The following is a 22,195-nucleotide window of genomic DNA, read 5'->3' as shown; positions in this document are numbered from 1 at the left end:
AATCAGGCCAAATTTAATTTAATTTCCCCTTTTGGTCAACTGTCATTTTTGAGAAATTGACCACGAACCTTAGGCACTAATACTACTTTCTGTCACCATCATAATGGACTTGTTTGGTCTGAATATGGAATTCACAATTACCAATGTCAAGTCAGTTGGATGATTTTTTATATTCTCTTTGTGTTTTTATTATTTTAACTATAGTGAGACCATCTGATATATAACAGATGTCTGGATATGAACATTTAAGACTTGAGAGGGGCCAGGCGCGGTGGCTCACGCCTGTAATCCCAGCACTTTGGGAGGCCGAGGTGGGCGGATCACAAGGTCAGGAGATCGAGACCGTCTTGGCTAACACGGTGAAATCCCGTCTCTACGAAAAATACAAAAAATTAGTTGGGCATGGTGGTGGGCACCTGTAGTCCCATCTGCTTGGGAGGCTGAGGCAGGAGAATGGTGTGAACCTGGGAGGCGGAGCTTGTAGTGAGCTGAGATAGCGTCACTTCACTTGAGCCTGGGCGACAGAGCGAGTCTCTGTCTCAAAAAAAATAAAAATAAAAATAAAAAAATAACCGAGAGGATATGGCATACTAAGGAGACTATTTATAATGACTATCAGGAGGGTAATATTAAGAGACTGAAGTATACTTCTTAATAGGTGCTCCCATGAATCAAACTGGTCAAAATCAAATATATCAACAACAAGCCAGAAGAGGGATCTACTTGTTTTAATCAATCACTTTGTTTTTTGATTTCTTAAAACTGAATTTCTATCATGTCAGCCATAACTTTCCAAGGGCAATAGGAGGTGTTATCTATTGCACACACTCTTCCCTCATCAGTCAACGGATAGGCCAAAGCAATCATGTTATCTAAAACAACTTTAGCAGGAGAATTTAAAGATGTTTGATGGGCAACTGTAGCCCATTTCTGCTATAGTAGCTAATATTTGAGACAGATGTCTAATCGTAGCCTCATTTACATTTGTGCCAAGCCAGGGAAGGAGCATTCTACCAAAAGATGCCCATTTATGGATACTTAGACTTGCCAGCAAACTCCTCTTTATTCTTTAGTGTAAATTAAGAGGTGTAGACTAATGTTCAATTTCCAGTTGGCTATTGGAAATAATCATGACAATTCTAACAGTATTACTGTTAAAATCCTTAATCGACATTTTCCACTTATTGAGACATGGAGTTACTCACATATATGGTTGGTTGTTAAATCCTGTACAGATAAAAATATACTCTGGAGAGCACTAGTAATATTTCTCCAAGGCTCCATTATGAAATCATTGCATGGTTGAAGGATCTTGACAATTAAAGGGATTAGGGTGATAAATTTCTTGACAAACTGTTGAGTTATCTTTCTTTTGGTTATCCTATTAAATTTCTGGCAGAATGTAACTGCAAATCCCTCATTATAGGTTTTAATTACTCTTAGATTTAAACAAAGAACCTAATGTGTGAATCTAAAAGTCTAACCCTATACAAAGGACCAGATATTGCTCTTAGAACATCAGAGAAATTTGTTAGAAGGTGAAGCAGAGAATCTCTAAGATCATTTAAGGATTTGGGTTTAACATAACATATCCAACATTCAGTTACTTTCCCTGCAAAAGCTATTGATTATGAAATCATAATAAGCATGTTATCTTCCTGGGTATACATAAAAAATAAAAACAGAGAAAAGAGGAAAAGGACTGTAGTTTCATGGTGACTAAGGAAAGAAGTCTTGATCTGTCATCTTGGGAAAGCTGTTCATGTCTAGGATGTCATTTGTTTCTGAGGAGAAATGTCCCTGGTCAATTTTGCCTTGAAGTTTCCAGTGGGTGTACTGTCCCAAGGTTGGACGGGTCCTCTTAAATTGAGAAATGTGGATCCAAGGCTCAGGCTCAAGGCCCTGAAGTTTTGCTGCAGAGAAGAACTTAGTGTAGTCCCTTGCAGCTGAGTTCAAGGACAATCTTTCTCTGGTGTCTCTTTTGAAAAGAGCCAATCTCCAGGGTGTAGACCATGAAAGGTCTGGTTGTCATCAGTTCATGGGGGCTTCTTCTATCTGGTGAAAATATACTTTGGCAAAATACATTAAAGCCGTGCAATATCAAGTCATGTCAGAGTTTGTAGAAGCGGGAGATACATGAGTTCTATTATTAGGGGCATAGGCCTTCCAGTAACCATTTTATAAGGGATCAATCTATGTTTTCCAGTGGGAGTGGATATGATTGCCATTTTAATTTGTAATACCTTTGAACAAGGCAGTGTAGTTAGCTTTGCCTATTGCCATTGTGTTTATAATACCTTATTTGACTATTTTGCAGTTTGTCCATTGAAACATATGCCTCTATTGCTATGATTGGCTGAGACTCAACTATCTGTTACAAGAATATGCTTGTAAGTTAGGGTACAGTTTGTTTACATCCTAAATTAGGTTGTAGTTCACTACTTATAGAGGCAGCTTTAGGCCAAATTTAATTTAATTTAATAAACTAATGAAATAAATAAGAGAGAGCCTGATTCAGTTGAATTGTATTTGGAGTTAGAAATGTTTATTTTAAAGTTCACCAGAGGATTTAAATATACACTGAAGTTTAAGAATCATTGCTGTACAAAGGTGAAAAATAACATGCTTTTTAAATTTTCTAGTCTGTGAAGAACTACACCAAGTGTCATGTGAGAAATGAGCAGATTTGTAACAAACTTACCAGCTGTAAAAGCTGTTCACTAAACTTGAATTGCCAGTGGGATCAGAGACAGCAAGAATGCCAGGCTTTACCAGGTAAAGATTTCAAAATTTAGTGAATGAGTTTATGGTATACAGATAAATACTGACATAGAAAAGTACGTTTAGTAAGGACACTACATTTTCTAAAATTAAAGTCATAACAAATATCAACCTATAAGATTATAGTACTAATAGCACTGTTTCTCCAAGAAAAGTTTTTTGATTGCATATTTGCTTCCAATTATTTTAAGGTGTTCATATGTTTACTATACTGTTGAATTGATTAGATACCTTTTCATTGAAAAAAAAATCTTAAAAATGTAGATAATAATAAGCACTCAAACTTCATATTCAGATTTAACAAATATTAACATTTTGTCATATTTTATTTAAGTGCCCTTTATTTTCCAAACTCAGTGCATATTTTCATTATACATTATAACATTTATAAAAAATATTTTAAGGAAATAATAATATAGTACAGATTTATTATATATTATATATTTTCCCTCTCTGTATCTCAGGGTTTTAAAAATATTATATATATAATATGTTAAAAAGAAATACATAAATATATTACTTATATATTATGTAACATAATATATTTATTAAAATTATATATCTAGTAATTTTAATGATAGAAATATATAGTTTATATGTTTAATAAATTTAAACCATAAATTTATATATTAATTATGTTATATTTTATAACATAATAGAATATAAATTGTTTTTATATAACTTATTATCCTATATATAATATACTTTTATAATAAATAAATTTCTTATAATAAATATTATCTGCTTTTATGAGAATCCAAATTTTACAAACTACAGCAAAGCTCATTTTTTAAAGTAATTTCATTTTTTCACAGTTAACATTGCTAGTGGATGCTAAGTACTCTTCCTTTGAAATATAAAAGATAAGGCCGGGCGCGGTGGCTCAAGCCTGTAATCCCAGCACTTTGGGAGGCCGAGACGGGTGGATCACGAGGTCAGGAGATCGAGACCATCCTGAGCTAGACGGGTGAAACCCCGTCTCTACTAAAAAAATACAAAAAACTGGCCGGGCGAGATGGCGGGCGCCTGTAGTCCCAGCTACTCGGGAGGCTGAGGCAGGAGAATGGCGTAAAGCTGAGAGGCGGAGCTTGCAGTGAGCCGAGATCGTGCCACTGCACTCCAGCCTGGGCGACAGAGCTAGACTCCGTCTCAAAAAAAAAAAAAATGAGAAAATTGAAAGTTAATACAGGCATTTAACCAGTTCTGCTGCTTGTACAGATAAACTGAGATCCATGCTGGTTAAGTGATATGCTCAAAATTATGTGGCTGGTAAATGACAAAGTTGTAGCTATTAACTAGGTGTTTTCTTTCTATTTAGTATTTTGCCTCTCTTAATCCCAGGGTTGTTTTTTTTTTAAAGAAAAGTTTCTGAGCCTATGTAATTCTAAAACATATTGGAAAATTCCATCACAGAATTTGTCTAAAAAAGAGTCTTTCTTACAAGTTCATGTAATAAAATCAAAATTATTTTGCCTTTAAAAATACCATCGAGGCCAGGTGTGGTGGCTCACACCTGTAACTCTGGCACTTTGGGAGGCTGAGGTGGGTGGATCACTTGAGGTCAAGAGTTCAAGACCAGCTTGGCCATCATGGTGAAACCGTGTCTCTACTAAAAATACAAAAATTAGCTGGGTGTGGTGGTGGGCACCTGTAATTCCAGCTACTCAGGAGGCTGAGGGAGGAGAATCACTTGAACCCAGGAGGTGGAGGTTGCAGTGAGCAGAGATCACACCACTGCACCCCAACCTGGGTGACAGAGTGAGACTCTGTCTCAAAAACAAGCAAACAAACACACCATTGAGGCATTGGAATGTCATTCATACTTTGAATTTTGTTTACATACTGGCCTTTAAAGCTTTTAAACAGTGTGATGTGCATGTGTGCTCATTTTGAGAAAGATAGTATTAGTAATGCAGTAGGCAGGATTTAAGAAGCAACAGTGAGATGATGCTAAGAAGTTGAAAGTGGTGTTGATCTCTAAGAATTAAACTATAAAATGAAAATGTAGATCAATGAAAATATTTACAAAGTTTCCTTAAAATGACAAGGTTAGTCTTGGACCAAAACAAGATTTGAATGAAGGAATGTATATATTTAAAGGAATATTACTTTGATTAGAATGGAAATTAGTTGCCAGTGGAAGTTTGGAAAAATGACGGTGAAGTTACTTTTGGTAGTACTCATCTATTCATTCCCTAGGCAAAAAATGTTGCTTTGTTATAAAGGCTGCACTTGACCAGGCTATTATTTTGGAGATACAATGAAATATATTATACACAAATTCCCTTTTCTTAATTCATATTTACTAAGCAGCCAACTGGATATATATCATTTGATTTCCATTCAGCTTGTCCAAGGAAGTGAATGCTCTAAATAGAGGGCCCAGTCTGTAGAGCAGTTGTACAATTCCATGACAATTGACAATTGGTGTATTGCATTTTTTTACGTTGATCTCATATGAGCTTGGCAATTTGAATTTATCTCACTAAACTCATTATAAATTAATTGCCTTCCTTTAAACCCCACTGCTAAGTTGATGCTCAATACTACAAAAGCCTGAAGTATAAAAATATTTGGTTTGGTAATATAATTTAGTTTAGCCACAAAGGCCCATGCATTTGTTTTTATTTGAATGATTTGTCAATTAACTATTTTTGTTCTCACTAAAAAATAAGTGAGGAGACAGGCAATAATAATCTAAATTATTCCTTGATTCAGTAAAGTGAGAAAAAAACATAATTTAAGAAAACTTTTGCATTGTAAGGAGAACTTTTTTGGCATTTTGGATTTAAAATGACTGGAATAATTGAAACACATATAGCCTCAAACTGAAAACCAGGAAATGGTACACAGTCTTATTAAATGATAATTATAGTTTATTGAGGGATTACTATGTTCCAGCTGCTGTGAGTTATTCATGGTATCCAATTTAATCCTTAGAGCAGCAACCATGAACGAACAGGAGTCCCCTACATGGTTTTGAGTGGGTCCATTTGGTGAAGACTAGTAGTACTGAGACATTATTTGCCTTTAAAATTCTCCATTTGTTATGGGTTTACCATGGAGTTTTATAAAGGCTATCTGATATATGCTATTCCTATAGAATGAATGTAGAAGAAGGTATGAGAATATAACTGTCAAATGCCAAATATTAAAGACATTTACAAAAATATAAAACAATAAAAATAAAAGATGCTATTAAGTTGTAATGTTCCCCTTCAACAGTTTGTTCTGAACTATTTCAAATATTGAAAAACAGAAATAATTGTGTAGAGTACACCGAATGCCTACATTCTAGATTCTACAATTAACATATTGCTCTATTTGTGTTATCCCTGATCTCTCTGCCTCTCCATCCTCTATTCATTCATTAATCCTTCTTTATTTTTTGATGCTGAGGTCTAATTTGAATTGTCAGCTACTTTCCCTCAGGAAGAGAATTTGAGGATACATTTCCGTTGGGCCTATTTGTATACCATAGGGAGCAAGACATCTCAGCAGCCGGAAGAGTGAATTTATAGTGGGGTTTAAAATTATTATTTTAAATAAGTACATGTATTTGTTAAAGTTACCATTTTAAATTTTAAAACCATTTTTCATTTTAAAACTCTCCAAATCAGTAGATATAGCATGCATAAAGAAAAGTTCTGTGGGACCCTCAATAATTTTTAAGACTTAAAGACCAAAAATTTGAAAACAGCTGCTTTAAAACAATTTTATAAGAGTTGCAGCAATATATCCAAGGTCCTTCACACAGGGCTAGAGGTGCGAATACATTTCATGTGATATAGAAACTAAAATGTAGTCTAACTTTATAGATCAGTATATTAATGAAACACTATTGTTAATTAGTGCACGCTAAAGTTTAGCCTTATTAATGTATTTATTATATAAACCTGTGTTTTAGAAAACAGTGTTTCAAGTTCAATTTGGATTCTATAGACAAACCACTATTACTGAATAATATGTTTCGTCTTTAGAAAGACATGAATAATTGTATAAAAATAAACATTAGTAAGGAAAGAGCATAGCTCCTTTACTAATCATAAGTGAAATGAGACTTCTCTACCCATACTTATGAAAGAATCAGAGAACCCAACTTATATCACAACGATATACCTGAGCTATGGAAATTAGATTTAGAGGTCAATTAAGTCACTTATAGGAGTAACTTTGAAACTGCTTTTGGTATAAGCTTGTTGTTTTTCTATTAAAGTAATCTTGTCTTATGTAAACTAGACCTTGGGACATAAATATAGTAGTGATTCTACTTATTGAAATACCATATGCCAATATACCAGACGTTACAGAGAAAACCTAGCAGTCAACACATTTAACAGATGTCATAGAGCCATGATTTATCTCATATTTAAGATTTAAAGAAAAAATTGGGATGTTCTGCTTTCATTCTCTACCAAACTATTAGAAAAAATTTATTTGAAATATTATATTGAGATATTTAATATGTTTTATTTCACAAATAATTTAAACATACAGAAATAATAGAAAAATACATTTGCTTTTTGGTAATCTAAAACTGAGACGTATTTTTTTTTTTACTAGCTCATCTTTGTGGAGAAGGATGGAGTCATATTGGGGATGCTTGTCTTAGAATCAATGCCAGTAGAGAAAACTATGACAATGCAAAACTCTATTGCTATAATCTTAGTGGAAATCTTGCTTCATTAACAACCTCAAAAGAAGTAGAATTTGTTCTGGATGAAATACAGAAGTATACACAACAGGTAACATTTTTACTTTTTAACATTATGGAAATATGCTATGATAATCTCATAATTATTTGAAATGAGTTTTTTTTGTTTTTAATACATTATTTTGCTAATTTTGGAAATAAAAGTAAAATTGATTTCTCAAGTGAATTGACAGAAGACTTATTTTGTATAAGTAATAAGGTAATAATGTTTTATAAATTATCACTTTTTGCAGAGCAAACCACTGTATTACCTTATCAAAGTTATCTTATATGAATAAATACACTTAAAGAGTATATATAATTTAAGAATTATAACTCCACTTGGTATAGTGTGGCAGAAAGAATTTTTGCTTGAAAACTTTTCAGAGCAATTATAGTCGATCCTCTGTATCTATGAGTTCCTCATTCATGGAGTCAGCCAACTGCAAATGAAAAATATTTTTAAAAAATATGGTTGTGTCTGTACTGAACATGTACAGACTTTTTTTTCTTGCCATTAGTCCCTAAACAATACAGCATAACAGCTATTCAATAATATTTATGTTGTATTCAGTAATACTCTAGAGATGATTTAAAGTATATGGGAGGATATGGATAGGTTACTTGGAATACTATGCCATTTTATATCACATAAGCGACGTGATATTTATGGATGTTGGAATTCACAAGGGACCTGGAAATAATCCTCCATGGATAGAGAGAGATGACTATGTTACCAATTACTTGCTATATAGAAACAAGTAATGCTTGCTTGGTACAGCTTACTTTAAAGAAGCATTGTAGATAGCATATCAAAATGGTGGAGAGCATAAAATCTGGACATATGCTTATTTCTACAACCTAGTAGCAAGTGTACTTCAAGATGGTAATTCAAGATGAGATATGGATGGGGACACAGCCAAACCATATAATCTCCCTTTCTGTAGGTTGTCTTTTCACTGTGTTGATTGTTTCCTTTGCTGTGCAGAAGCTTTTTATTTTTATATAATCCCATTTGTTTATTCTTGCTTTTGTTTCCTGTGCTTTTGAAGTCTTGTTCATAAAATCTTTTCATAAACCCATTCCTGGAGATTTTCCTATGTTTTCTTCTAGTAGTTTTATTGCTTTGGGCCTTAAATTTAGTTCTTTGATCCATTTTTTTTTTGTATAGGGTAAGAGGTGGGGGTCTAGTTTAATTCTAATGCATATAGAGATCCAGTTTTTCTAACACCATTTATTGAAGAGATTGTCTTTTTCCCTATGCGTGTTCTTGGTGTAATTGCCAAAAATCAGCTGGCTGCAGCTATGTGAATTATTTATGGCTTCTCTATTCTCTTCCATTGGTGTATGTGTTTGTTTTTATACCAGTACCATGCTGTTTTGTTTACTACAACTTTGTAGTGTATTTTGAAGCCTGGTAGTTTGATAGCTCTAGCTTTGTTCATTTTGCTCTGGATTGCTTTGGCTATTAGGGCTCTTTTTTGTTCCATACAATTTTAGGATTGCTTTTCCTATTTCTGTGAACAATGTCATTGGTATTTTATAGGTAGTGCATTGAGTCTGTAGATTGCTTTGAGTAGCATGGTTGTTTTAACAATATTAAGTCTTCTGATCTATTTGCATGGAATGTTGTTCCATTTGTTTGGATCCGCTTCAATTTCTTTCTTTTTTTTCTTTTTCTTTTTTTGAGATGGAGTCTCACTCTGTTGCCCAGGCTGGAGTGCAGTGGCACCATCTCAGCTCACTGCAAGCTCCGCCTCCTGGGTTCACGCCATTCTCTTGCCTCAGCCTCCCGACTAGCTGGGACTACAGGTGCCTGCCACCACGCCTGGCTAATTTTTTGTTTGTGTGTTTTTAGTGGAGACGGGGTTTCACCGTATTAGCCAGGATGGTCTTGATCTCCTGACCTCGTGATCCGCCCGTCTCGGCCTCCTAAAGTGCTGGGATTACAGGCGTGAGCCACAGTGCCCGGCCTCAATTTCTTTAATCAGTGTTTTGTAGTTTTTTTTTTGTAGAGGTCTTTTACCTCCTTGGTTAAATTAATTCTAAGTATTTTAATTTTTTATAGTATTAAAAATGGTGTTACCTTCTTGATTTATTTTCCACATAGTTTGTTGTTTGTGTATAGAAGTGCTACTGATTTTTGTGTGTTGATTTTGTATCCTGAAACTTTGCTGAATTACTTTATTAGTAGTACTAAGGGTTTTCTGGTAGAGTTGAAGTGGTGTCATTCCTCTATGGTAATACCCTAGGCTCTTTGCCTCACACCAAGGAAATCAAGGGCGGGGACACACAAGGAGTGAAATTAAGAGCAAAGGTTGCCAGGCATGGTGGCTCACACCTGTAATCCCAGCACTTCGGGAGGCTGAGGCGGGTGGATCACCTGAGATCAGGAGTTTGAGACCAGCCTGACTAACAAGGTGAAACGCCATTTCTACTAAAAATAGAAAAAATTAGCTGGGCCTGGTGGCGGGCGCCTGTAATGCCAGCCACTCCAGAGGCTGAACAGGAGAATTGCTTGAATCTGGGAGGCGGAGGTTGCAGTGAGCCAAGGTCGTGCCACTGTACCCCAGCCTGGGGGACAAGAGTGAAACTGCAACCCCCCAGCCAAAAAAGAGCAGAGGTTTAATAGGTGAAGGAAAGAGAAAAGCTTTCTCTCCTGCAGAGAGAGAGGGGCGCCGGAATGGGTCTTCTGGTTCTGTGGTGAAATGCATGGGGTTTTATAGACAAGCTTAAGGAGGTGGTGTCTGATTTACATAGAGCCCAAAAGATTGATCTGACCAGATGTGCCATTTACATAGTGAGTGAAGAAGCTGGCTGCCCTACCCTAATCTTTTATTATGCAGATGGGTTCTCTACTGGGCCTGTTGCCTGTTCCTTTACTGTACACGTGGTTGACAAAGAAAAGGGAAGATGGAGTCTCCATGATGAACATGCCTGGCCCCCAGGTAACCTTTACAAACTATTGGCACAGCTGCCGGCATTCACCCGTGTAAGCGTCCAGCTTTCTTATCTGTGTCTGCAGCTCAATTTCATAGGCTGCTCTTTGTTAGAAAAATAATGGTTTTGGAGCTGCTTTTTGTTAAAAGGGAAGGCTTGCTGAGGAGTCTTTTACTCACACTATCTGCCTAAATAATTTCTTTCTGGCTCTTGTATAAGAGTCTTAAAGTTTTTCTCTGTATAAGATCATGCCATCTACACACAGGGACATTTTGACTTCTTCTGTTTCAATTTGAATGTCTTCTATTTCTTCTGTTGCCTAACTGCCCTGGCCATGAACTTACAGTGCTATGCTAAATAATTGTGGTGAGAATGGATATCCTTGTCTTGTTCCAATTCTTAGAAGAAAGGCTTTTAGCTTTTCCTTTTTAGTATGATGTTAGCTGTGGGTTTGTCCTATATGGCCTTTATTATTTTCAGGTACATTCCTTCCTAAGTAAAGGTATTTATTTATTTATTTCCTTCCTAAATTAGGTAATTCCTATGTAAATACCTAATTTACGTTTTTATCTTGATGAGATGTTGAATTCTGTTGAATGCTTTTGCTGCATCTATTGAGATGATTGTATGGTTTTTGTCCTTCTGTTGATGTGATATTTGATGTTCATTAATTTGTGTAGGTTGAATCATCCTTGTAGCCCTTGGATAAATCCTTCTGGGTCATGGTGTGTTTTGTTCTGATACTGTTGGATTCATTTTGCTATTTTGCTAATATTTTGTTGAGCATTGTTGCATATGTTCATTAGAGATTTTGGCCTCTAGGTTTTTTTTTTTTTTTTTTTCAATGTCCTTGTCTGGTTTTGGTATCAGTGTTATGCTGACCTCATAGAATGAGTTAAGAAAATCCCCTCTCCTTCAGTTCTTTGAAATAATTTGAGAAGAATTGGTTTTAATTGCTTTTGAAAGGTTTGGTAGAATTCAGCAGTGACGCCATCTGGTCCTGGACTTTTCTTTATTGTGAGAATTTTCATCATTCATTCAAAATCATGAATTTTGTTGGTATTTTCAAGTTTTCTGTTTCTTTTTGGTTCAATTTCTAGGTTGCATGTGTCCAGAAATTTATTCATTTCCTGTAAGTTTTCAATTTCTTGAAATATAGTTGTTTATAGTGATCTCTAATGACCCTTTATGTTTCTGTGTTATTTTAATGTCTCCTTTTTCACTTCTGATTTTATTTATTTGGGTCTTCTCTCTTTCTTTATTATTTAGTCTAGCAAATGGTTTGTCAGTTTTCTTTATTTTTTGAACAAGACCGACATTTTCTGTCATTGATCTTCTGTATTATTTTAGTCCTGATTTCATTTCAATAAAGATCATGATTGCTGTGATCTTTATTTTATTCCTTCTTCTAATTTTGGATTTGTTTTTTTTCTTACTTTGCTAATTCTTTGTGATGCAACATTAGGGTGTTTATTTGAAATTGTTCTTTTTTTTTTTTTTTTTTTTTTTGAGACGGAGTCTCGCTCTGTCACCCAGGCTGGAGTGCAGTGGCCGGATCTCAGCTCACTGCAAGCTCCGCCTCCCGGGTTTACGCCATTCTCCTGCCTCAGCCTCCCGAGTAGCTGGGACTACAGACGCCCGCCACCTCGCCCGGCTAGCTTTTTGTATTTTTTAGTAGAGACGGGGTTTCACCGTGTTAGCCAGGATGGTCTCGATCTCCTGACCTCGTGATCCGCCCGTCTCGGCCTCCCAAAGTGCTGGGATTACAGGCTTGAGCCACCGCGCCCGGCCAATTGTTCTTTTTTTGATGTATATATTTATTACTATAAACTTCCGTCTTAGTACCGCTTTTGCTATATTCTATAGGCTTTGGTATGTTGTCTTTCTATTTTCAGCTGTCTCAAGTAATTTTTAAATTTCATTCTTAATTTCTTTCTTCACCCAGTGTTAATTGAGGGCTATGTTGTTTAATTTTCATTTATTCATATTGTTTTGAATGTTCCTCTTTTTATTAAAGTCTATTTTTATTCCATTGTGGTCATGTAAGATACTTGGTATGATTTTGATTTTTAAAAATTTGTTGATATTTGTTTTGTGTTCTACTATATGTGGTCATTCCTGGAGAATGTTCCACGTGCTGTTGAAAAGTATGTGTATTCTGCAGTACAATGTTCTGTAAATGTCTGTTAGGTCCATTTGGTTTATGCTGCAGTTTAAATCTGATGTTTCTTTGTTGATTTTCTATCTAGATCATCTGTCCAGTACTGAGAGCATGGTGTTGAAGTATCCAAGTATTATTGTTTTGGGGCATATTTCTCTTTTTATATCTAATAGTATTTTCCTTACATATCTAAGTGCTCCAGCATTGGGTGCATGTATATTTACAATTTATTGTCTCTTACTGAATTAATCCCTTTCTTATTGTATAATATGTTTCTTTATCTCTTTTACAGCTTTTGACTTAAAGTCTGCTTTTTCTGATATAAGTGTAGCTACTCCTGCTCACTTTTGCTTTCTGTTTGCATGGAATGTCTTTTCTTATCCCTTCACTTTTAGTCTATGTATGTCTTTATAGGTGAGATAAGTTTCTTGTAGGCAGCGTATTGTTAGTTATTTTTTTAAAAAAATACCTTCAGACAGTCTATATCTTTTAAGTAAGGGAATTTATTTACTTTCAAGGTTATTATTGGAAGGTGAGAAATATTCCTGTCGATTTGTTGGTTGTTTTCTGATTTTTGTACATCTTTGCTTCCTTTTTATATCTTTTCTATTCTTTGTTCCTTTCTTCCTCTCTTATTGTTTATTTTTGTAATTACATGTCTTTCTGTAGTGATACAGTTTTATTTCTTTCTCTTTCTCCTTAGTGTCTTGCCTCTACCAGTGAGTTTTATAATTTTGTATGTGTTCATGATGATGGTTACCATCTTTTCAGTTCTAGATGTTAGGCTCCTTTGAGCATTTATTGTAAGGCTAGTCGATTGGTGATGAATTTCATTAGATTTTGTCTGTGAAAGATATTATTTCTCCTTAATTTCTGGAGGATAGCTTTGCTGGGTATAATATTTGTGGTTGACAGTTTTATTTTTCTTCTCAATAGTTTGAATATATCTTTCCATTCCTCTTGGCCTTTATGGTTTCTGCTAAGAAATTCACTGTTGCTGTAGTGGGGATTTTCCTGTATCTGACTTTATACTTTTCTCTCGCTGCTTTTAGAATTCTTTCTTTGTGTTTGATTTTTGATGATTTGAGGATTGTGTGCATTGGAGAGGACCTGTATAGCCTGAATCTATTTGTTGTTCTTTAAGCTTCTTCCACCTGGATGTCAATTTCCTTCTGAAGACTTAGGAAGTTTTCAAGTGATTTATTCAATATTTCTAGACACCTGTTTCCTTCTGTTTTCTTTTTGTAGTGCCTATAATACAGATAGGTTTTCACTAAATGGTTTCTTATAAATGTTGTAGGCCTTCTTCACTCCATATTCTATTTTATTTTTGTTGCTTATGTTATTTGCTTTTAAGTCCAGTAATTCTTCTAGCTGGGCATGGTGGTGTGAACCTGTAGTCCCAACTACTTGGGACATGAGGTAGGAGGACCGCTTGTAAGCCCAGGAGATCGAGGCTAGCCTAGGCAACATAGCAAGAACCCATCTCTGTTAAAAAAGAAAAAAGAGTACTTTTTTTCTGCTTAGTCAAGTCTGTGGTAGAAGCTCTCTGTTGCATTTTAAAAATTTTATTCATTGAATTCTTCAGATCTGCGATTTATTTTGTTCTTTTTTTCCTGATATCTCTGTTGTTGAATTTTTCATTCAAATTATGAATTGTTTTCCTTATTTTGTTGAATTGTCTATCTGTATTCTCCTATATCTTACTGAAGTTCCTTAAGATTATTTTGAATTTTCTTTCTGATATTTCATATGTTTACTTATGTTGGGTTCTATTTCTGGAGAAATATTGTTTCCCTTTGGAGATACCATTTTTTTTTGCTTTTTCTTGTTTGATATATTCCTACATTTTATGTAGGAATTCCTACATAAAATTCTTCCAATTTTATGGAGTAGGTTTTGTATGGAAAGAGTTATTAGTATGAATGGGTCTTGGCGTATTAGTTCAATGGGGTGTATTGGTATTGGTTCTAGGTAGATGCAGTAGTGTAATCTCCATGTCGTTTCTTTAGCTAGAATGCACACTAGTGACATACTAGTGACATTTTCAAGTGTCTTAGTAGCCTTAGCAAAGACAGTTTGTAGCAGTGGTGGTGTGGTTCTGTTGGAGAGTGTGCTCACCTTGCTGTTTCTCAGGTCATGGGCATGTGAGTACCCACAGTGGGTGGGGCAACTTGCATTTTGGCTTGCTGGGGTTGAGGCCACAGGCCTCTCACTCTGGGAGCATAGGCATGCAGTCACTTGGCTGACCTGGGGGCTGGCCTGCCAGGAACAACCTATGAGATTGTTTTTCAAGCTTAAGATGTGAGTGTATAGCTGCTCGATTGGCCTGGAAATATGTTTCCTATGGACGGCCTTTGGGCCTGTTTTTCAGGCCCAGGAAACAGGTTCAAGGCTGCTTGGCTGTCCTGGGGGCTTACTTGCCAGGAACAACCCACAGGGCTATTTCTTAATCCCAGGGTGTAGGTGCATTGCTGCTCGGCTGGCTTGGGGGAATATCTGCTGGGAATGCCTCATGGGGGTGTCTCAGGCCCAGGATATGCTTATATGGCTTCCTGGCTAGCCTGTGGGTGTGCCTGCCAGGGGTGGCCTGTAGGGCTGTTTCTTAGGTGCTGGATGTGGACTTATGGCTGCTTGTATTGCATGGAGGCATGCCCAACAGTGGCAGCCTCTGGAACTGTTTCTAGGCCCTGATTGCTAGTGCAGGGCTGTTAGGCAGGCCAAGGACCTGCCTCGAGAGGTTGCAGTGTGGCTGTTTCTCAGGCCCTGAGTGCAGGCATGTAGCTGCTCCTCTAGCCTAGGGCCGTATTAGCTGCCCAGAAGCTCAAGGGCCTCTCCTGCTTGTAGGAGGTCATGCAATGGTTTGGCTGGCCCGGCTGGCTCAAGGACCGCATTGTCCTGTGTAGGACTGCCAGACCATTCCTTTGGCTCAGAAGTGCAGTGGTGGGGATTGATTTCCCTGCTGTGTAGGACCAGAGTCACAGCCAATCCTGGACCTAGGTTTCATTCAGCTGGGGTTGTGGCATTCAGCCACCTGTGTGGCCTTGGTGGAATGAAAATGAACTGCAGTACTGGAGAGGTGCAGAGGCTACTGGACACTTGAGCAAGGTACACTCCAGAGGTGGGTCTGGTCTCAAGATGGCACCATGCTGCGGCATCTTGGCTCACAGGGCTTGAGTAGGGAATGAGAAGTGCACACCTTGTATTCTTAATTGAGGGCAGTGCAGCTGAGGGAATTCCTGGCAGCTCTCTAAACTGGGCTCAGAGCTTGTAAGGACTGTGGGATTCTTCTGTAGTAAGGATTGTAGGTGTTTGTGGTAGCAATGGGAGCTAGCGGGGATCATCTGCTTACCTATTCCCTAAAACAGGAAGTCACTGCTGATCCTGAACAGATCCAATCCAGGTGGAGAAGACAGGACAAAGGCTGGGTGCCTGCATGCCGCCTTTCTGGACTTGCATTCACTGCAGGTGAATCTCTACTCCCCTACTGCACTCCAGCACTCTCCCTTCGACACTCCAGTCAAAGCGTAGCTCTTTATTCATTGTCTCAATCCTCTCTTGTGGAAGGGACGAGCACCAGATGTCTCTAGTCAGACAAGATGCTGACATCACTCCTGAAATTTTCGTATGGACACTCAATCCACTGTTACTGCCAACCCTAATTTTTGTGATGAAATGTATTAATATTAACATGTATATTTCTCATGAGTATCAATAATGGATAATCTAATTTCTATCCCCAGTTTCTGTCTATACAGCCAAAGCCCTTTTCTCCATGAATAAAACTGATTAATTAGTTTTATCCTTTGACTTTTATAAATATTCAAATATTTTGAAGTAGATATTGCAATACAGTACTTCTTGGCCTTATACGATTTTTTTTTTAATGTCTGGCATTAATAGGGTAAAGAAAAGCTATACTAATCATATTTATATGAACAGTTGATTCAGAAAACTACTTTTCTGTGAACTGTAACTATTTTTCTGTGAAGGATAGACCAGTAATTGTTCATTTAGTATACATTTATTGAGCACTTTCAGTGTACTTGGCAATCTACTGCTTTCTGAGATTACAGAGATCAAAAGACAATTGCTGTTCTCAAAGAGCTTAGTGGAGAGAGAAACAAACACAATTATACTGAAATGTGATAATTGCAATGATAGATGCACATAGGGTGATATATGAAGATAAAGGGTAGGCATCTAACCAGTAATGTGGACCTAAGAATAATTTCCTAGAGGAGTGCCCTAGCTATGTCTTAGAGGATTCGGAGTTGGCCAGCACATGAAAATATTGGTAAAGAGTCCAGAGAAATGCCTGTCTTTTCTCTCAACTTGTCTTGAGAGTTACCAGCTTCATGGCTAGAGGATAAGATATATGAGGTAGCATGTAGGAGAGACCTATCAGTTTTATAATATTTTTGAAGAATGTGACAAGGTGTATTTGTAAAGTTTTACTTTAGCATATGGGACAAACAACATAAGTTAAAATCTGTCTATATTCTTGTGATGCCAATTTATTTCTTTTACTACAAAAAATAAGGAGCTATTACCAATGAACACGTGAAAATTAGTTCTCACCACCTACCACTTATGCAGAGCTTATTATTGGCAGATTCAAATTTCCTGATATTTAGAAAGTACTTTTTCTTGCTTAAGACATATTATTTTTAGTTCTTACAATATAACCTTGAAATGTACTTTTTTGAGATTGCATATTTCAAGATTCTTATGTTAGTGTTCATTTTTTTCTTGCCTATTATTATGAATAATGATGATTGAACTAATAATTATTTTGAATGTGTGATGAACTTAGACTTGATAAGTTCATCACGCATTCAAAAGTTCCATTTGCTAAGGAATGTGATGCTAACTAGCATGCCCTGTAAATGAAGAATGTTTTGCTTTATCAGAAAGCTGAGCTTTAAGAAGATTTCAAAGGTAGAGACTTCTGCAAGGTGACATTCAATTATGCATATCTTTATATAAAATGAATTCTGAGTCATTGCGGTTATATAAACTTAAGACAACCCTTCTTTGGCGAATAAAGATGGACAAATTCATTCACTTTATAGAGATATCTTGGGTCAAATGATCATTTACTTATCGGAAATGGCTAATGAAATGTTACAGTGATTTATGGTGTGCTGCAGGAAATTTTCATGACATAGTTATTTATCTTACATAAGATAATTAACTGCCTATCCAGTTCATTTACTGAGTAATAGTTACTTTAAATGTTTTATCAGCAGCTTCATTTTTATGTTTTCCTCCTCTTCCTCTCAGATTTTTATCATGATGAGTTAGGGAATAATATTTCATTTTAAATGACTTGTCTTGACTATAGATAGTTCAGGGATATAGGCACAATTGCTGTCATGTGAAACACAGTTGTTAATCTGAAATATCTATGTTGAATTGACTCCTGCTGTTATTATCAAGAGCTGTAAGAATGTTTTAGCTTTTCGCTTATCAAAATATTTTTCAGAATAATATATGAAATATATGCTGATCACAATGTGAAGCAGCATGTGTATTTTTATAATTAGAAACATTATTTATTAAGTACCATCTTTGTTTCAGGCACTGTGCTGATGATGGAAGATAGCAATCTTTATTCTAATGAATTTTGTTTAGCAAAATTTATTGATTACCTACTATGTGTACAGTACTTCGGCAATATGAGATTTATTGTCATAACAAGAATTTATAAGATATTTAAATTTTATTCAAGAAACATTTGTCGAGTGTTTACTATGTGAACTTTATTGTATTTGTACACTGCACACATTTCTAGGTGTATGGCTATCTTTTAAGATCTCTAGGACCATATGCACATCATAATTAGAATATATACTGGATACAAATATCTTATTTCCGTGTTGCTAATGTACAAGGTGGAGAAACATTTTTCTTTGTCCTGGTACTCTATAATGTTAAAAAAAAAAAAAAAGAACGATGGGGAGTTTTGAAATCATTTCACATTGTAATATAATATTGGTAGCTTAGTATTTTGGAAAATATGTATATATATATTAAAATAGATGTGTTTATAATCTAAAAAAATTTGTAAAGATTTGTAATTCGGATCATGAATATATCACTTTTTAATATAATAATAACATTTTAAAATTGAGTAATTATTAAGGTTATAAATATGGTAAAGATGTTTATTTCAAGCTAATTTTGAAATATTACTTACAGCATTAAGAATAGTTATGTGGTATTTGTCAATTTTAGTTAAATTTTAGGCCCAAGCATCAGATTTTATTATTTTTGTTTTTTATTAATAAAATTATGTGACATTAATTTATCTAAAAATCATATAGAAGTCCAAATTTATTTGTGGAGGTCTAAGCTAAGAGAGAGGCAGTTACTCTTCTCTAAGTCTTTTTGCTAAGTCTTGTTATGAAGACTTCACTCAGACTCTATATACTGTTTGTTGATTTTATTTTCTATTTTCACAGTGCAGATAATGGCAGTTTATCTTTAGAGTCTTAATCCTATAACTGATTACATTGATAGTAGTAATAGTAATAGAAGCAGCAGCAGCAATAACAATATGTTAAGTTTTTAAATAATCCTGCCTTATCAGATAGATAATTATATATCCATTTTATAGAAGAGGAAACTGAGGTTTGTGAAGGCTAAATAAATGATGCCAATCATGTAGCTAAACATAAAACCTGTGTTTTAAAAACAGTGTTCTATTCTACATCATTCTCCAAACTATGCTGTAATTGTTAATTATTCTTACTACTAAAACTCATTAGAAAGGCAGTTTTATATATATCTTCAAATATAATTTTTAATGATAATGAACCATTTGCTAAGGAACATGGCATATTTTTACATTTAACTTTCTTTGAATGCCCCTTTTCCTGTTGTTTACAGAAAGTATCACCTTGGGTAGGCTTGCGCAAGATCAATATATCCTACTGGGGATGGGAAGACATGTCTCCTTTTACAAACACAACACTACAGTGGCTTCCTGGTGAACCCAATGATTCTGGGTTTTGTGCATATCTAGAAAGGGCTGCAGTGGCAGGCTTAAAAGCTAATCCTTGTACATCTATGGCAAATGGCCTTGTCTGTGAAAAACCTGTTGGTAAGTAGTCCAGTAAATTAGCATTCCTTTGAAAGTATGTTTCCAATCCATCTTCTCATTCCTTGCTTCTAGGGTGTAGTCTGATTCTCTGATATTTATGTCAATTTTATTTTTATACATATTCTTCCCCACTTAGTATGAGTGATCTCAGCATTAACTTGTGAAAATAACATACTATTATTATTTTATGCAATCTCTTTTGGTTCAAATAGTGAGGTTATGAATATATGGTTGTAGGTACTTACAATATAGCAATAATCTATTCTTAATTCATTAATGTCTTTCACTTATCATGATAGTGTTTGGGAAGAAGATTTGTTTAATTGGGACTCCTTTTACTCTTGTAGATATATTATTTCAGTTATCAAGTAAAAAGAAACATTTTTGTTACATATTCTGAAATGGATTTTTGTTAAGTGAGAAAGGAATATGAAATTATTTTCTTTTAAATGTTATATTTTTATCATGGTAAAATATGCTTAAAACTTACCATTTTAACCATTTTAAATGTATTTTAATGCCAATTCAATGGCATTAAGTACTTTCGCACTGTTGTACAAACATCATCGCCGTTTATCTCCAGAACTTTTTACATTTTGCAAAACTAAAAATATGTACCCATTAAACAATAACTCTCTGTTTCCTCCACCCCACCCCCTACAGTCCCTAGCAACTACTATTTTACTTTCTGTCTCTATGAATTTACTACTTCAGGTACCTCATATGGTGGAATCATATAGTGTACGTCCTATGTGACTGGCTTATTCCCTTAGCATAATGTCTTTAGTGTTTCACCATGTTGTAGAATGTATGAGAATTTCCTTCCTTTTTAAGGTTGAGCAGTATTACATTATATGTGTATACCACATTTTGTTCATCCCTTCATCTATCAGTGGATACTTGGGTTGCTTCTACCTTTTGGCTCTTGTGAGTAATGCTGCTATGAATGTGGGTGTATGAACATCTGTTCAGCTTCTTGCTTTCACTTCTTTGGGGTATATAGTGAGAAGCAGAATTGCAAAATCATGTGGCAATTCTATGTTGAAATTTTTGAGGAATCACCATACTGTTTTTCTCAGAGGCTGTGTACATTCCCACCAGCAGTGAACAAAGGTTTCAATTTCTCTGCATCCTTGCCAATATTTATTTCCTATTATTTTTAAATGATAGTCGTCCTAAAGGCTGTGATAAATATTGTATCTTGTGTAATATTTTATCATAAGCTGTATTTTTATTCTTTGTTTATATCAGAGACATGTTCACTTATGGGACATTTACTTTGTAAGATGTAGAATGTTATGGAAAACTTTGTGGCTGGGAAAACATTGTGGCTGGGAAAGTAAACACTGCTAGTATACAAACTAGGTCATAGACTACATTACTACTTATAATATTTAAAATTATACAACTTTAAAATTATACAACTTTATTTATTTAGTAAATAATTAAACATTTCAAAGAAGTTATACATTTTCAAATTTAATAAAAAATTTAAGAAGTATTGATATATCACCTTTGTTTTTATTTACCTCATCATATTATAATGCCAAAGTTGGCTTAATTGAAACATGCCCTGAACAGCAGAGCAAAGAAAACCCATACAATTGTGTTAACATGAAGTTAAAAATGAAATTATTGTATTCGTTTGTTTATTCCAGTTAGTCCAAATCAAAATGCGAGGCCATGCAAAAAGCCATGCTCTCTAAGGACATCATGTTCCAACTGTACAAGCAATGGCATGGAGTGTATGTGGTGCAGCAGTACGAAACGATGTGTTGACTCTAATGCCTATATCATCTCTTTTCCCTATGGACAATGTCTAGAGTGGCAAACTGCCACTTGCTCTCGTGAGTATTTATCTAGAGTGACTTTTCATTTGACAGCAACATAAATTACTATTCTATGATGTAAAGAAGAATTAAATTTTTGAAGAAGTTTCAAAAAATGAGAAAAAATATTGCTATAGCTACTTTTGAAACCAACTGGTACTGTTAACCTCTGATTTTTATTATATCATCATTTTGCATTCCACTATCTTACCCTAAATATTAACATATTGCCACATATGTACAGCCCCTTTTCCCTGAACTGTGTGTATGTTGCAGACAGCATAACACTTCATGAGAGTGTTCACCTCAAATATCACAGATTGCTTTGGTGAGCCTTTTTAGGGTATTTTAATCTAATACAGTTCCCATGTCTTTTCCTTACATGACTGATATTTTTGAATAACCTATACCACTTGTTTTGGAGGTTTCTCAATTTGGATTTGTCTAATTTTTCCCTCATGATTAGATTCAAGAAAGCATTTTGGAGCAAGAATATCGTATCAATGTTAGTATATCTGCTACAAGTATAGAATGCACAGTCTTGACATCACATAGAGTTATGTCAGCAGTACTGGACTTACTATGAGTTGTACTCCAGGAGACAAATCTTGCCCCTTACTGGTCTCTCATGTTTTCTAAGGACTATAGGATAAGGCTGCACCTGAATGAATATTTATTTATTT

At 35.2% G+C, this 22,195-nt stretch overlaps 1 protein-coding gene across 1 annotated transcript in view; it reads left to right on the top strand.

Annotated features, from left to right (window-relative positions):
- ATRNL1 (attractin-like 1) overlaps window positions 1-22,195 on the top strand; it is an 834,587-nt gene that overhangs the window by 179,732 nt on the left and 632,660 nt on the right. The window contains exons 14-17 of the mRNA XM_011927827.1: window positions 2,643-2,775; window positions 7,345-7,526; window positions 19,470-19,683; window positions 21,342-21,530. Of these exons, the coding sequence (XP_011783217.1) occupies window positions 2,643-2,775; window positions 7,345-7,526; window positions 19,470-19,683; window positions 21,342-21,530 (718 nt within the window). The remainder of the gene's footprint in view (window positions 1-2,642; window positions 2,776-7,344; window positions 7,527-19,469; window positions 19,684-21,341; window positions 21,531-22,195) is intronic.

Source organism: Colobus angolensis, unplaced genomic scaffold, assembly GCF_000951035.1.
Source record: "Colobus angolensis palliatus isolate OR3802 unplaced genomic scaffold, Cang.pa_1.0 Scaffold75, whole genome shotgun sequence".
Classification (NCBI taxonomy): Eukaryota; Metazoa; Chordata; class Mammalia; order Primates; family Cercopithecidae; genus Colobus; species Colobus angolensis.
This window is presented reverse-complemented; position numbering and strand designations above follow the sequence as displayed.